General features: G+C 39.3%; 1 protein-coding gene across 1 annotated transcript; it reads left to right on the top strand.

The window, feature by feature from the left end:
- The first annotated feature begins 401 nt into the window (after window positions 1-401).
- On the top strand, window positions 402-1902 carry LOC148715153 (uncharacterized). Its single transcript, XM_088720895.2, has 2 exons — window positions 402-1783; window positions 1884-1902. Exons 1-2 carry the CDS (start codon window positions 402-404, stop codon window positions 1900-1902), a joined length of 1401 nt encoding a protein of 466 aa, XP_088577021.2.
- The last annotated feature ends 15362 nt before the right edge of the window (window positions 1903-17264 follow it).

Below are 17264 nucleotides of genomic sequence, written 5' to 3'. Positions count from 1 at the left end.
TTTCAGTTCAAAGTTTAAACGTTTCGTGAACAGTAACTGTTGAGACGGAGAAACAGAAACCAGTTGAAACAGGACTCTGAACTCCATGATCTAGAAACTTCATCTTTTTGAATTTTAGATTAGTTACATTCAGTTACAATTTGCATTGCTTAAATAGCTAGATTAGTTACACTTTAATCCAGCTCAATGTGTATAAATATCACCAATCTATACTATGAAAGAGGAAGAAAAGTGAATGAAATCAGTATTCTCCTTCTCCCCTGTTTCCAGCTTCCTTCTTCTTTTTTTTCCTAACATGGTATCAGAGCAGATGCTAGAATTCTAAATCAAGCTTCTTCTTCCTCTTTGAAGATGCAGTAATCTGTATCAGCCATTTCTTTTTGTCTTAGGATTGTTCTAAAATGGCAGATGGAGAATCTTCAGCTCATGTATCCCCTGCATACTCTTCAACTCACATTCCTTCTCCCTCCGAAGATCCAAACAGTCCATTTTTCCTTCATCACAGTGATAATGCTAACACTGTGGTGATCAGTCCTCCTTTAACAGGATCCAACTATCTCTCATGGAATAGATCCTTCACTTTGGCCATTTCTGTCAAGAATAAGCTGGGATTTCTTGATGGAACTATTCCCACACCAGAATCAACAAGTCCTTTTTACTTACCCTGGTTGAGATGCAATAATCTGATCCTTTCATGGATTCTAAATTCCATTTCAAGGGAAATTGCATCCAGTGTTTTGTATATAAATTTTGCAAGGGAAGTATGGGAAAAGCTAAAAATCCGGTTTGCACAACCGGATAATGTGAGGATCTATCAACTTCAACAACAACTTAGCTCGGTGATGCAGGGAACCCAATCAGTAAGTGATTATTTCACTCAACTCAATGCCATTTGGGAAGAATTACACAACTATAGACCACTACCTTCATGTACTTGTGGACATTGTACATGTAATGCAGTGGGAACTATCAATGAAGCTCAACAGAAGGATTATGTGTTCAAATTCTTAATGGGATTGAATGATTCATATGACAGTATAAGAGGACAGGTAATTCTTATGAGTCCTATGCCCTCCTTAGATAAAACTTTCTCATTAGTTTTACAAGAGGAAAGGCAAAGGGAAGCACGTACATTAACGCTTCCTACTTCTGAATCTTCTGCATTTTCTGTAACAAATACAAAGAGAAGGGAAAAGTCAGAATTAGTGTGTTATCATTGTGGGAAAATTGGACATACTAAAGACAAATGCTATAGGCTGATAGGATTTCCGCCCAACTTCAAGTTTACCAAAAACAAATCCGGAAATCTCAATGGTGTTCCTTCAAACAAATATTCAGCAAATCAAGCAATTATTCAGAGCCAAGGAAAGGAATCAATATCATCTCAGACAGTGCTCACTCAAGCTCAAATGCAGCAACTCATTGATCATTTCAATGCTCAGATGCTTCATCAACCTAAGTCAAATGACTCATCTTCCCTGATGACCAAGACATCCACGGAATCATCAAACACTCACTCCTATGCTAACATGGCAGGTACTTCCATCTTTACTTCTTCAGCACTTTCTATCATCAAACAGAATTCTAAACTAGTCAAGGAACAAGGAACTCCATGGATACTTGACACAGGAGCCACTGATCACATGGTTTGCTCAGTTTCTGTTCTTACTTCCATAATTTCTGAAGTACATGCATATGTTCAGATGCCAAATGGAACTAAGGCAAGGGTGACTCATATTGGAAATGTGAAGTTATCAGATCATCTAACTCTCACAAATGTTTTGTGTGTGCCTTCCTTTACCTTTAATCTTCTCTCGGTCAGTAAACTCACCCATGATGCTTCTCTATGTCTTATCTTCTTGGACAAACTATGTTTTATACAGGACCCCTCTTCATGGATGACGATTGGGTTTGCAAAGGTTCATAATGGTCTCTACTTCTTCCTTCCAAGTTCTGCAGACAACCAAATCACTCTTCCCAAGTATACTTCATTTTTCAAAAGTCAAGCTCTTCATGCTAAAGTCGAACATTCTTTTGATCTTTGGCATTTTAGACTGGGACACTTATCCAACCTTCGATTGAATTTAATTCAATCTCATGTCTCTGATGTAAAAGGAAATGAGCCAATGCAATGTATTGTTTGTCATTTAGCCAAACAAAAAAACCAACCGTTTCCTGTAAGCAATTCTGTTTCTTCTTCCCCTTTTGATTTAATACATTGCGATATATGGGGCCCTTATTCTCAAGCATCCATTCAAGGTCATCACTATTTCCTAACCATAGTTGATGATTATAGCCGAATAACCTGGGTATATCTCATGAAGTTCAAATCTGAAGCTAGAAACCTTATGCAAACCTTCATTCATTTAGTTCAAACCCAGTTCAATGCCAAGGTGAAGAAAATTAGAACTGATAATGGCATGGAGTTTCATATGCCTGAGTTCTATAGTTCCAAGGGAATTATACATCAAAAAACCTGTGTCTACACTCCACAACAAAATGGCATAGTGGAAAGGAAACACCAACATCTTCTCACTGTTTCTAGAGCTCTTCTCTTTCAAGCTTCACTTCCAATAAAATTCTGGGGAGATGCAGTTCTCACAGCCACTTATCTAATCAATCGTATACCCACTCCTACCCTTAAGAACAAATCTCCATATGAAACTTTTTTTGGCTCTGTTCCTTCTTATACCCATTTAAGAGTATTTGGTTGTCTGTGTTTTGTTTCCACACTTAAACACAACAGAACTAAACTCAGTCCCATAGCTAGCAAATGTATTTTCCTTGGATACCCAGCAGGGATTAAGGGATACAAAGTCTATGACTTAGAAGCTCAATCATGTATCATTTCCAGAAACGTTGTCTTTTATGAATCTACTTTTCCTTTCCAAAGTCCTAGTACTAAGAACTTGAAACTTCATCAATTTCATTACCACCGGCCTTACCAGACATTTATTTACCATGTCAACCGGAAATGAGTCATCTTTCCAACTCTCCAGCATCCAGTTCTGTTGACATTAACATGCCAAATGAATCACTGTCACAAGATGAACATCACAATACTGATATTCTCCTCAGAAGATCCAATAGAAACAGAGTTCCACCAAGCTATTTGAAGGACTACCATTGCCAGTTAGCCACAAATGTAACTGCCGAACACCCAAAGTTATGTTCTACCTTCCACCCTCTGTGCAAGCATCTATCTTATGACAATCTTTCATCATCCCACAAAGCATATACAGTCGCCCTCTCCTTGATCAAAGAACCTAAGACATATACTGAAGCCATGACTTCTCAGCATTGGAAAGATGCAATGCGAGCTGAAATAAAAGCCCTGGAAGAAAACAAAACTTGGACCATTACTTCTCTGCCTCCCGGGAAGAAAGCTGTAGGATGCAAGTTTGTTTACAAGACCAAGCTTAAATCAGATGGAACAATTGAAAGATACAAAGCTAGATTGGTGGCTAAGGGCTACACACAAAGAGAAGGTTTTGATTACCAAGAGACTTTTAGTCCGGTTGCAAAACTCACAACCATAAGGGTATTTCTTGCCTTAGCAGCAATCCATGGTTGGCATTTGGGACAATTAGATGTTCATAATGCATTCCTTCATGGGGAGTTGGATGAAGAATTATATATGGAATTACCTCCGGGTCATCAGATTAAGGGGGAGTCATCTAACATGAATTTGGTGTGCAAATTACACAAGTCCATCTATGGTCTAAAACAGGCTTCTAGGCAGTGGTACTCAAAATTCTCCTCTTCTCTTACCACTATTGGTTTTCGGCAATCAAAATCTGATTACTCTCTATTCACAAGAGATGATGAGCATGGTTTTGTAGCTCTTATAGTTTATGTGGATGATATTATTGTGGGTAGCAATAGTATGACAGCAATTGATTCAATCAAAGCATATCTACATACTCAATTCAAGATAAAAGACTTGGGAACTTTGAAATTTTTCTTGGGATTGGAAATTGCAAGATCAGCTGCTGGCATTCACCTATGTCAAAGAAAGTATACTCTTGAAATTCTAGAAGACACTGGGTTTCTTGGCAGTAAATCAATCACAACTCCAATGGAAATCAATCACAAATTATCACACTCCTCCAAAGATTCCTTGGTTGATGTCACAAGTTTCAGAAGATTGGTTGGTAGACTTATTTACCTAACAATTACAAGACCAGATATAACGTATGCTGTGAATGTTCTCAGCCAATTCATGGATAAACCAGCACAAATCCATCTACATGCAGCTCACAGAATTTTGAGATACTTGAAAAGCTCTATAGGCCAAGGTATATTATTTTCCTCACAATCTCCCCTTCATCTTAAAGCTTATAGTGATTCAGATTGGGCAGCATGTCCCGAAACAAGGAGGTTTGTCACTGGTTTCTGCATCTTCATCGGAGATTCATTGGTCAGCTGGAAGACCAAGAAACAAGCTATTGTATCAAGATCCTCTGTAGAAGCAGAGTACCGGGCCTTAGCTCACACCAGTTGCGAAGTTGTCTGGTTACTTGCCCTGCTAAAAGAGTTCAAGATACAGCATGCACAGCCGGCACTTGTATATTGTGATAATCAAGCGGCTCTTCACATCACCAAAAACCCAATCTTCCATGAAAGGACCAAACACATAGAACTGGATTGCCACTTTGTCAGGGAAAAAGTTATAGCAGGAGTTATTAATCCGGTTCATATCAGCTCAAAATTTCAACTGGCAGATATTTTCACAAAAGCTCTGCCTGCTACCTCCTTTCATTTCTTGCTATCCAAGATGGGCACGATGAACATCCATGCCCATCTTGAGGGGGAGTCTCAAGATTTTCTTCCCAATAACACAGGTTCTTCCCATCCAGACACCGGAACCTCTCTTCCCAGTAATACAGGCTCTTCCCATGAGAACCCCAACGGCTCTCTTTCAGTTCAAACTTTCATAACGTCTCAAATGGTTTAAACGTTTCGTGAACAGTAACTGTTGAGACGGAGAAACAGAAACCAGTTGAAACAGGACTCTGAACTCCATGATCTAGAAACTTCATCTTTTTGAATTTTAGATTAGTTACATTCAGTTACAATTTGCATTGCTTAAATAGCTAGATTAGTTACACTTTAATCCAGCTCAATGTATATAAATATCACCAATCTATACTATGAAAGAGGAAGAAAAGTGAATGAAATCAGTATTCTCCTTCTCCCCTGTTTCCAGCTTCCTTCTTCTTTTTTTTCCTAACAGATTTGGAGTCTAAGATGGAGATTTACAGAGAAAGAAATGATAATTTTAGTTCTGACATAACTCTTAATTGAAGTGAAGGAACAGTCGAAAATAAAGATGGATGTATAAGAGAACAGAGCTATCTCATCCCTACTGGCTGCTGTCCCTTCAATGATTAAAGCCATAGAACACATCACAGATAGATATGGTCATCACTATGATACATTAAGAAGAAATAATTTATCTCATCTCTACTGGTTGCAACTCATCACCGTAGCGCATATGCTGGAGATAAAGGTTCTAGAGTTCCATCCCGAAAAAATGAAGCATTTAAAGGAGCTACCACATGATATTTGTTTTGACTTTTGCCCATTCCTTTGGCAAACGAGAAAAAAAAATTCACAAAAAAATATAAATCAGTTGTTGTTGTCATTTTATCATCTTCAAAGCATAGGTCTTTAAATGATTTTGTGCTGATTTGAAATTTGAATCGTTCCAAGTCCACCAGCCGATGTTTCCATCTTGATGTTCTTGGCAAGCTTACAGAGATAATTCTGGTTGTTGTCTGTGTCTATCATATCATAACAATCTAGAGACCTAATTAGCTGTAGCCATGTTACTATTGCATGTACAGATCACTAAAGGTAGGAAGTAAAAAATCACAACTTACATGATGCCCATGGAAGAATTATTGTTTTTCACATAATCAACCATGGCATCCCTAAGGCACAGTTAACGAACTTCATTGGACAACATAGAAATCACTTTTCAATTGACAAAACTGGGCCAGCCTTCTTCTTCCAAACAGGCATCCATACCACGCTGAAGCTGATACACTTGAAATGCCAGCATAGACAGCATGTAAACCGAAACCTAGTATGTTATGATGCATCAGAGAACTAGATAACCTAGCTGATCAACTATACAACAACCAATATACAACATCCAAATCCCAAAGTACTCGGTTTGGCAAGCAGAAATTCACTCAAAGGAAAGGTTTTAGAATTCGTGACCATCATATTATTCGGTACACCTGATTCAATTTTTTTGAAAAAAAGAGCTGCAAACCTACCAGGGGAATCCAAGGACTGCAAGAAAATACTAGGAAAAAATTGATTTTGTGAGAATATGCCCGAATGGGCTGAACCCGGTTGGCCCAGCCGACTTCAGCCCATAACCCCAACGAAGAACCAGAACAGAGTAACCTCTGCTCCGTCTTCCTCGGAGCGATGAGGCCGCACCTGAACTCCGTCGTGCCCCTCTTATCTCTCTCTCCGACTGCAACTCCTCTTTTTTCGTTCCATGGGCGCCTGGGGAAGAGGAGAGGAAGGGAGAAAGAATCCTTTGATGTCGTAGGAGAAATTGGTGACTCGTTTCTTCCTCCCAGAACGGTTCTTGATGGAAACCCCTAAGGAGCACAGCTCGTCGGAAATCTTGAACCTGGATATGTATCTTCAGAGACATAAAAAATGCAAGTTAGACGATGAGGATGATAACTATCGTTACAAATCTGAGGTGAGTTTTATGTTCTGGTTTTGAGAAAGCCAAAGAAAAGTTTTCCTCCAAAGTTAGAGATTATTCAAATCCACTTGATTTGTTGAATCTTCTGGAGAGCTTGGATGAAGGAATATATGGAACTGTAACCAAAGTGTGTGAAATTCTCCATGCTCAGAGGATGCAGGTCATCAAATTCTTGCCCACATTACGGCCATCACTTGCAAATTCGTGGGATAAATATTTGGTCAGACCTATCAACCAGAGGGAATCAGAATTCAGATCGACATGTTGATAGATCAATATTGATTTGGAGGCTGACTCCATTGATGCTGCTGCCAACATATCCATGAAAATGTCTGCAGGAAAAAAAAAAAAAAAAAAAACACGAGTCCAGTGTTCAGAATATTTTATATCCAATACCATAATAGAAAATACAGTTAACAAATTAAACAAGCATGCATTCAAATTATGCATGATAATTGATACTTGGTCTTTCCGTTGTTAAATTATGGAATGATTAAATAATCCAAAACAATTATATAAAATTCTAGAGTTCAATATGTTCTCAAATATATAATGAACTACAAGAACGTGGGTGCATCATGATGGCGTAAATTTCAGCCTCTGTTGTTGCAAGCTCCAAATTCAAAAACTATAGCATTGCTTCATTAAGGTAGAGCAAAATTAAAATCCTGGTGGAGAACTACCTCTTCTTCTGTTATCTTCCTTCTGCACCTCCCTACGCTAATCTCCTAAAATTACTGGCTTCTGCAACACGCTTCATTAAAGATGTCTTCTCTAAACCAGGAGGATTTTCAGAATGTGGACCACTTTGGTTATTACGAGCAGGGTTGGATAAGATCCTAGAGCAAGATCCGTCATATCGAAAAATTGAGTCGTAGGACAAATATCCGAAGGCAATAACTTGGTCATATGATACCCAATTGAGATGATATATTTTTTAAAAAAATAGGTAACTTTTCAAGATCTACAACTTTGGCCAACCCCCTAAGGGGTTGAATCAGGGCGAAATTTTATCATTTAGACTCCAAAATGGACTGGTCAAACTATTTTATTTTATTTTTTGGAGAATATTTTGACCGGATGTTATCTGCAAATCTATGAAGAATTAGGCAGAGTGATAGAAGGCAAATTGATATAAAAGTCGAGATTTACCTCCGATAGAATTTTTATTTTTTTTTAATTATTTCTATTAGTAGTATTTATTTTTGAAGACCTAATACTATTTGAATTAAAAGAGAAATCTAACCTAAATTGTAAAAGGAGGGGCCTCACTAATATTATAAATTGGGACGATGTACCTTAGTTTAGGAGGATCATCAGTGAAAGAAAAGGCTAAAAATATTTTTGCAAGGCTTCCAACCTCATCTAGTTTTCTTTTGAGAGTCAAGTTGAGTAGGTTAAAAAATACCTTCTTTCTCTGTGATCAGATCAAGTTAGTATTAGAGCACCGGTTCTTTACATCCATGGAAGCCTTTATTTATGGTCTAGACGTGCGAGCGATACAAGCAATCAGGATAAAAGCTATTTATGCTTCAGGTACATCAAAGGATGAAGGCGAGTATGGCTGCTAGTTCTTTTTCAATGGATGATGAGATAAAGGGACATTTCATACAACTAGAGGACAAGATTGTCTAACTTACTAAGATCGTCTACAGATTGGTTATAACTTCAGCATAAGTACTAGCAACTCCTGTTGCAAAGATATCTTCTACGTTTGGAGATGAAGATCCATCATCTAGCATGGAGGATGAGCAATTTGCAAGAATAAAAAATCTCCCTCTTCAACCCTGTTGCCCAGAAGACAACCCAAGAAGGAGGGGGGGTGGATGAATTAGGTTCTTAAAAATTATGCTATTCAAATTTTACTTAGTGAAAGCTTTCTTGATTTTAAGCTGAAGCAATAATGGAAATACAGTAAAGAAAGGAAGATAAATAAATCACAACACAAACACACAAGATTTTATAGTGGTTCGGAGCTAACTCTTGCTCCTACGTCCACTCCCCAAGCCTACTTGGGAATTCACTATAATCCTCAGATTATAGCCCGATTGTTTTGCGAGTTTACAACCCAACTCGTTGTTTTACCGGGATCATAATGAACCCAGTTGGTTTTTCCTGGATCACCAACTTAAAACCAAACCTCAACCAATCTTGGTTGAATACAGTCCAATTCACGGGCTCGGACAAAGCCTTAACCTCTTGATTCAATCTCCTGACTGAATCAAGTTACAAGATAAAAAATGATTTGTTTTAGAATAATTACAAGCTTCTTTATGCAAGCAGATATAGTAATATAAATAAAAGAGTAAAGGAAGAAAGCCTATAAGCAAAGATTGTTGCTTGAAGAACTTCAGTTTCTCCTTTATTTAACCCTCTTCTAATTTCACACGAAGTTGAGGATCATTGAGGAAGCTTAATTGGAGAGGAAGCCTTGAATTCACACACGTTGCTTTTCTTCTCTCTATTTCTCTTTGAATGGCCCTTGAATGCTCTTATTAGGTGTTTTTATTGAATGCTCTTAATGATCCCTGAAATCCTTTGAATACTTATTGAAAAACTATTAAACACATCTTCATATAGCCTTCTTCCAGAGAAATAGCCGTTAGAGACAAGAATAGAGCCGTTCTGCCACTTCTGAATGTTTTGACAACTAGCTGTTGGAGATCCTGTAACAACCCAGGACCTCACCCAAAATGGCTAGTCGGAAGTTACTATTTGGGTTCCTTGATCCTGTATAAATACCCAAGATCTACTCAGCAAATAACCGATGTGGGACTAAACACACGTCCGCACGGGTCCTCACATATTTCCCCCATTCAAGACCTGACGTCCTTGTCAGGCTAAGGGTTCAAATCCATTCAAATCTAATCACAAACACTACGATCGGCCCGTGGTCAGCCCAAATAGATCCGTGCTGCAGTGTCCCCTAGTCCACATAGGTTATGGGTCGGGTCCGCTCTGATACCATTTGTCACAACCTAGGACCTCACCCAAAATGGCTAGCCGGAAGTTACTATTTGGGTTCCTTGATCCCGTATAAATACCCAAAATCTACCCAGCAAATAACCAATGTGGGACTAAACACACGCCCGCACGGATCCTCACAACCTCATCCAAAATGGCTAGCCGAAAGTTACTATTTGGGTTCATTGATCCTGTATAAATACCCAAGATCTACCCAGCAAATAACCGATATGGAACTAAACACACGCCCGCACGGGTCCTGTATAAATAATTGTTTATGATTTCATGAAATGTACATCGATTTGTCGTGGTTTTCACATTCAAATTATTATTGTGTTGGTATGGATGTGTAGGAATTTTTACTGGGCTGTAAAACTCACCCCCTCTTCTTCTTTTTCTTTATCAGAGTTGCAGGATGCATAGGGATGGGATGGGCGCAGAGTGCGAATACCAGAGTCATTAGTTAGTTTGTTTATTTATCCTTCTTTGATGTCGATGAACATTTGAAGATCTTGTAATTAAACTAATTTATTTATTTGGGCATGTCGGATCTGTCTATTTGAATTATTAAATTAATTATGGATTTATTGGAATTTTTGTTAATCATAGGCCTTGCATGATCTTTAGGGCACTGCTCTAGGGCTCATGCGGCCGGTCGCGTACCGGACCCGGGTGCTGGATTTGGGGTGTGACAGAGTGGTATCAGAGCCAGGTTTATGTGAGGACTCGTGCGGGCGTGTTTTTAGTCCCACATCGGTTATTCGCTGGGTAGATCTTGGGTACTTATACAGGATCAAGGAACCCAAATAATAACTTCCGGCTAGCCATTTTGGATGAGATCCTGGGTTGTTACAGTTCCAGCAGATTTGGAGACATCTCGGCTTTTCTGTGAGTCGGTTCGTCTCAGGTTGGAGACGTCTCTGATAAGTGCTAAATAATGTACAAATTAATCTATTTTACATAGCACTTATCATTATTTTTATGCACATATTTTAAATTTAAACATGAAAAAATGTATTCCCCTTCATCATTGTATTATTAAAAATAATTCGAGTTTGCTTGATTTTATTGGTCGAGCCTAATGTATGCAGGTCGAGTTAAACTCATTTGGAATGACCCCTGAACCCAAATTGCATACACCCCACGAATCAGATCCTCTCGGATTCCGATTCAGCCGTCCATTCTAATTATTCTGTTTCTTTCCCAACATTTTTTCGAGTCCACCCCACGTCCACGTCATCCTCATCTTAAGAATTAACCTCCCTGCTTCACATCTCAACCACTCGCATTCAACTTCTCCCGTGTTCCCTCCGTGGTGAAATGGCATTAGCCCATTCTCCGGATTAGATCATCTCCCGGAAATCTTTTCATCCCGTTTACGTGCACCCTACGATCAAGCAACCAACCCTCATCCCGTTCGTGATCTTCTCTTCATCCCGTTCAGATTGGTTCCATCTCCACGGATTGCGTCTACCAAATCCCAACAGAATCCTAGCTTCCTCCCATGATGCATGCCAAGCAAAGGATCTTCTGAGCGCGTCCCCTTCTTCCGCACATCCCACATCTGGATTTCCTTTTTCGTGAGTTCCTCCCAGCTCCCTCTTCTTCATCCAAACCGAATCCCCTGTTTCAGCCGTGAAGAGCAAAACTCCCAACAAATTGCAACTAATCAGCCGATTCCTTCACATCCCCTACTCCTAAATCATCTCCTCTTCATCATGAATCAAAACAACCGCTTCCCCCTCCACGGATAAGCTCCCAGCCATCAAATCTTCTTCCGGATTCCCCTGCTTCAGAACAGAGTGCCAATGGTCCATGCTCATTCCAGCCAGCCGCGATGAATCCAACGAGTTCCAGCTTTCTAGATTGATTATCTCCCGGATCTCCTCTTCCAAACCAAGTCAGCCTTTCACTCGATCGCGTCCAGCTACCCATCCTTCGCATGCATCCCGAGCCTCACAGATTCCCCTGTTTCGGGACCACTTCCAGCCGAATCCAGTCGCTCCCAGCCGTGTCCAAGCTTCTTCCCTGCACTCACGAATCAGATCAAACTTCTTCACGCGTGCATCTCGAAATTCCCTTGCTTCAGAATCACTTCCTCCCAGCAAATCTAAGCTTCCGCATGCGCCCCAGACTTCATGGAAAGCAACTCACGGATCCGATCCAGCCTTGCATCCTTATCCCAACGTCCGGATCAGATCCTGCAAATCTCCCATCATCTGCAGATCGGATCAAGCTTCCGCCTCCTTTCCGCATCCTTATCCTCCCACTCGCACGTGAAGTAAAACAGGGGATGCCGAGCCTATAGAAGGAGGAGAGTTCTCCTCCTTGGGCATTCATTCTTGGGAGAAAGCTCCACCGGGAGGGATTCGGCTTGTTCTGGGAGTCCCACAGAAGTCATAGGAGGCAGGAGATGAGAAGGGAAGAAGGCAATCGTAATGGGAGTCCTTTGCATTGCTGCTGTCGTCCACTACATGGAAACTTAAGCTCTTCACTAGGGCAAGATGAAGCCCTAACAAAGGCGACAACAGTTCTTGTATTTTTATTATTTTGTTCTTGGAATTTATGAACTTATTTTGATCTAAATGAATATTTTTTTCTCTCATATTTGAATTCTATGATTTTAAGTATGATGTTTATACAATTGTTCTACATGATCACTAAGTAAATATAAGATAGTCCATGCTTAAGGAAGATGCGGTGTGCTGCCACCTTAGATTAGGGTAGACATTTCATACTAACTGAAGATGGACTATATCTAAATTACTTTGGTCAAATTTTATTCGAATGCTTATTAGGTTTGTAGCCAATTTGCATAAAAATCCAAGAATGAAATAAAATATAATTAACCATTGTTGCTAAGTTCGTGGTGAATTCCTTGCCCTAGGTTCTTCTACTTATATCATTGTCAATTGCATTTTTATTAAATTTCTTAGTTTAATCTTCATCACAAACTTTCCTTTTCACATATTTTTACGAAAACAATCATATCTCAATTCCTGTGGATCGATACCCGCAATTACTATTCTACAAGATACGTGCTATTGCGTGGTCTTAAAACTGACTATCAATTTTTGACGCCGTTACCGGGGATTGCTAGTACGGTTGTTTTCTTTTTGTTTATTTATTTTTATTGGTTTCTTTTTAGCGATTGAATACATCTACTTCCTTATATTGCTATATTTTTGAGATGTACTAATCATTATTTGTTTTGTTAGTATTATGGAAAGAAAAAGAAAAGAAAGAAGGAAAGAATTTTGGACGACTATAGGACACGTACTGAAGAGGTTTGATCAATTAGCTTGCTGAAATCTTTGCTTAGTAACCTCTAAATCTCTCTTGTCTTTATTTTTACGCATCAGCTTGCAAACATAGTGAGGAAGCTCGGCACATACGTCTCGGCATATGTATGTCTAGTCTGTCGCCCCTTTAAACTATGAGTGCTCGAAGAGATTTTATTTAGGTTGCTCATGCATTTGAATCATTGTTGTGATTGTTTGATTTAATTTGAGTAAGGCGTGTATTACTGCTTGATACACCACTTAATATATCACGCACATAGTAAGGGCAATCACCCCAACAAGATAAGAACTGGATTTCATCATCAGATTCTTGCCCAAATTAGGTGAACCAATTCTCACATAGCTATCACTTTAATTAAAATCAATTAGACGTTGGCTCCTAGGGACATTCGAGCTCAATAGGACGAAGATCACCGAAAGTTGCACCAATTTTGCTATGTGGCTCAGTTGATATCTAGGCAAGCTTTGTCCCTCTAAGGAAGATAGTTCATCTGTTCGAGGAAAGTGGTTTTTAAGTGGGACCTTTGCGAACGCATCGTGACCCCTCCACTTATCTGGAAACTTACCTGGTCAACTCAGTTCATAAGACCGGATTGGAGGCTTGGGTGCTCTCTTCAAACCAGTTAGGAGTTGTCTAGTAATTATAGGACAAAGACAAGGATTTGATGTGTTTTTATTGCATGCTTGACTGCACTTGACTGATCAGAAGAGTTTTAGCGTATGCTAGGGTGTCGTTCCAGATTTTCTGAATTATTGCCTTTTGACCCTGAAATAGAGCGCTCTATTAGGGCTCTTCGAGTCGAAATTCGTACGAATACAACTTTAGGATCTACACCACCTGTCGAGATGGTTGAAGAACAATCCAAGCTACTAAAGGAGTATTTCACTCCTTCCATTTATACCTCCCCATCTTGTATTTGGCTACCTGATACCACTATTGCTGTACATTTTGAAATTAAGTCTAGTATCATCCAAATGCTTCTCTTCTTTTATGGACTCATCAATGAAGACCCATACAAACATCTAGATGAGTTCCTTGAGATCTCCACTACCGTCAAAATTCAGAACTTCACTGATGATGCTCTAAAACTTAGGCTATTCCCTTTCTCTCCTAAGGATAGAGCTAAGCAGTGGCTCCATTCATTAGAAATCAATTCTATTCTTTCATGGGCCCAAATGCAACATGAAAGTCGGGCTCTTCAAAAATGAGTTTTTGTTTATTCTGCAGAAGACGGCTCGCGTATGTCAAAAGTCGGCTCGCACTCTGCCTCATTCAAATTGGGTTTCCACTTTCATCTGCAAGAGACGGCTCGCAATAGTCTGGAGTCGGCTCGCGCACTGCTTGCAAAATCTACTCTATGTCTTTTCTCTGAAGGAGACGACTTGCGCTCTACAGGAGTCGTCTCGCATTCTGCTCGGAGAAAAGTGTTGTTCTGTTCTTCACTGCGGGAGACGGCTCGTGCTTAGCTGGAGACGTCTCGCGCACTGGCACGTTGAGACATTCTTCTGTCTTTCTGCTGGAGTCGACTCATCTCAGTCATGAGTTGACTCGAGGATGTGCCAGACCATTTTCTAGGTGCCAGAAACATCTCGTCCACAGTGGGAGACATCACATGGACTGTCCAAGTTCAACTAAGGTTCATTCTAAGTGTTTAACTCATCTTAATTCCTTTGAACCTTTTTCTAATGAATTTCTCTTAAGTTTTTATGTATTTTCTCCTGAAACACTCATATAATAAGGAATATACTCATATGTTTTGGGCTCATCAAAATCAATTAAGGAATCAAACACAATTAATCAACAAACCCTTTAAAGTTGAAGCTCAAATCGAGATCCTTGTATATGACAGGCTTGTCGATGCGGAGAAGCTAAATAACTGGCTAGACCAGTTAGTGATATACTTTATTATCTATAGGATACTCTAGTATCAAGAAAGTAACTTTTGCCAGTCTCAAGCTTTCTAGCGCTTTTATCTACTGAAATTTATACATGAGGAACAATGATGTTTCAAATCTGACATTGAATAACTTTAAAATCCTAATGAAGAAATAGTTTTATCCAATTAGCCACGAGAAGGATCGGTGGATCAAGTGGCAGTACTTATGGCAAAAGTATGATCAATCTGTTAAGACTACCCGACCATGTTCCACAAGTAAGAAATCTCAATCGGAATCTCCATCGACGCTCACACAATCTTTATGAAATACGTTAGAGGTCTCCATGAGAGCATCTGAAAGGAGTTGAAACTCTTTAAAGTTGAAGACATCAACAAATCCAACGTGAAGGCCATGGTGATTGAGGAGAAGAATCGGTCTATGGAAGAAAAAAAGGGCAACAAGTTTAAGAAAGACAGTAGAAAATCAAACTAAAAGAAAAAGGAGGGCAAGAAGCAAGCCAACATAACTCAGAAAAATATCTGTGAATACTATAACCTCTATGGACACACCAAAGAAAAGTGTTGGAAGCTTTATCCTGAGTTGCTACCAAAGAGGAAGATGCAAAAGGATAATGATTCAAAGAAGATAGAAAAGACAGTTCTCAATGCTGTAGAAGTTGAGAAGCTGCTCAAGCTTGAACAAATAAACTCAAAATTGAGCTTGATGGGAGGAAAACCGAGACAGCAATTGAGACAAATTTGGAGGTATGAGAGGAACTCTTTCGCTTGAAGATCTAGATGAAATAAAGCATCATCAAAGCTATTGTAGATCCTAGTAGCCAAAAGAACCTCATCTCTGAAAATTTAGTTCAGAAGCGGGGGTTGCAGATCAAGCTTCATCCACATCCTTACCCTTTTAGTTGAATTCAAAAGGATATCGAGTTGAAGATCACCAAGCATTGTACCTTTAAATTTGCTATAACAGACAGGTATATTAATGAGGTAACTTATACAGTAGCGAGATCAACCACATTAGGAAGCTAAGTCGCAAGCCAAACTTTCGGAGGCCATAACTTGGTCTTACAAAACTTTTCTTTCTGAAAAAGACTTTGATATAAAAGTTGAGATCTACCTCCTATAGAATTTAATTTTTTTAATTATTTATATTAGTCATATTTATTTTTGGAGATTTAGTCCTATTCGAATTAAAGGAGGAATCCAACTCAAATTATGAAAGGGAGGACCTCATTAGTATTATAAATAGGGGCTATGTACCTCAGTTTAGGAGGTGTGGATCATCACTAATAAAAGAAAAGAGAACCTAAGTTCTACTTTCGTAATTTTTTCATATTCTTCAAGTTTTCTTTCGAAAGATTCGAGTTGAGTGGGTTGAAGAAAATCTTCCTAGTTCTCCCTCTGATCGGATCACTCTTACTAGTTCTCCCTCTGATCGGATCACTCTTACTAGTTCTCCCTGAAGATTTTTGTTTTTTTACCAAAAAAAAAAGGTTGAGAAAACTAGCTGACCGAACAGCTTGGACCTCCAATCCTCATCCATAAGTTATGCTTTCCTCTTGGTACTCTTCCTGCCATCTCTTTACTTTTGTCTCGCATTATTTTCATCCATCCTTCTAGTTATTTCCTCTAATCTACACCATCAATGCTTCCATGATACCCTATCAGTTCCCTAGTTGTTTTTTACTTGAGACCTTATATATCAGGAGTGCTCAGAGAAGTTTTATCCAACTACATTTCCATATATAATTGATCGAGAGAGGAAATCTTGATAGACTGATCGTTGAAACAGGTAATAACGCAGGATAATAGCCATAGCTCAAGGCCGAGCAGTGTTACAAAATGGTTTGCATGTTATAATACGGCAGGTTAGGGGAGCAACCACTCAAGATGAACTTGATTAGATGGTGCAAACCATCCACCATGGGCTCTGTCGTGTGGAATGCTTGATATTTTTCCCCCTTAATTGTGGGTCATCTCTTTGGGTTATAACTTTATAATTGGGTGTATCTGCGCAGATGTCATCTGAGTGACGGTTTGCATGATGATGAACACCAGCTATTGATGGTAGAGCTTGAGAAACTATGAGCTAAGGAATGCAGTTGGAATTTGTTGAATTTTAAAATAACCAAGCAAGGTATATATTTACATAGTAAAATAAGTTAACCTCTAGTTTGCTGCGTGGTAAATTTGTCTTTAAGCAGATGGGCATATATCATATTAGCATTAGAACCTTAGCCCACAAACCTATCAAGATGCTGAGCATACTCTGGTTGAGCAGAGTCTGCGCTGGCTTACCACCCGGTCCTACGGGGCCTAATGTTTCTGTTGTTCCCTAAGATGAACATTACCTTGACATAGAAAGGAGTA

This window comes from Phoenix dactylifera, chromosome 1 (genome assembly GCF_051530095.1).
Source record: "Phoenix dactylifera cultivar Ajwa chromosome 1, Ajwa_hap1_PhDact_Kaust_v1.1, whole genome shotgun sequence".
Taxonomy (NCBI): domain Eukaryota; kingdom Viridiplantae; phylum Streptophyta; class Magnoliopsida; order Arecales; family Arecaceae; genus Phoenix; species Phoenix dactylifera.
Note: the sequence above shows the minus strand (reverse complement) of the source record. Positions and strands in the feature narration are given on the sequence as shown.

Excerpts from the sequence above, each read along its gene's own strand:
- LOC148715153 (XM_088720895.2), top strand. The coding sequence starts at position 402 with ATGGCAGATGGAGAATCTTCAGCTCATGTATCCCCTGCATACTCTTCA.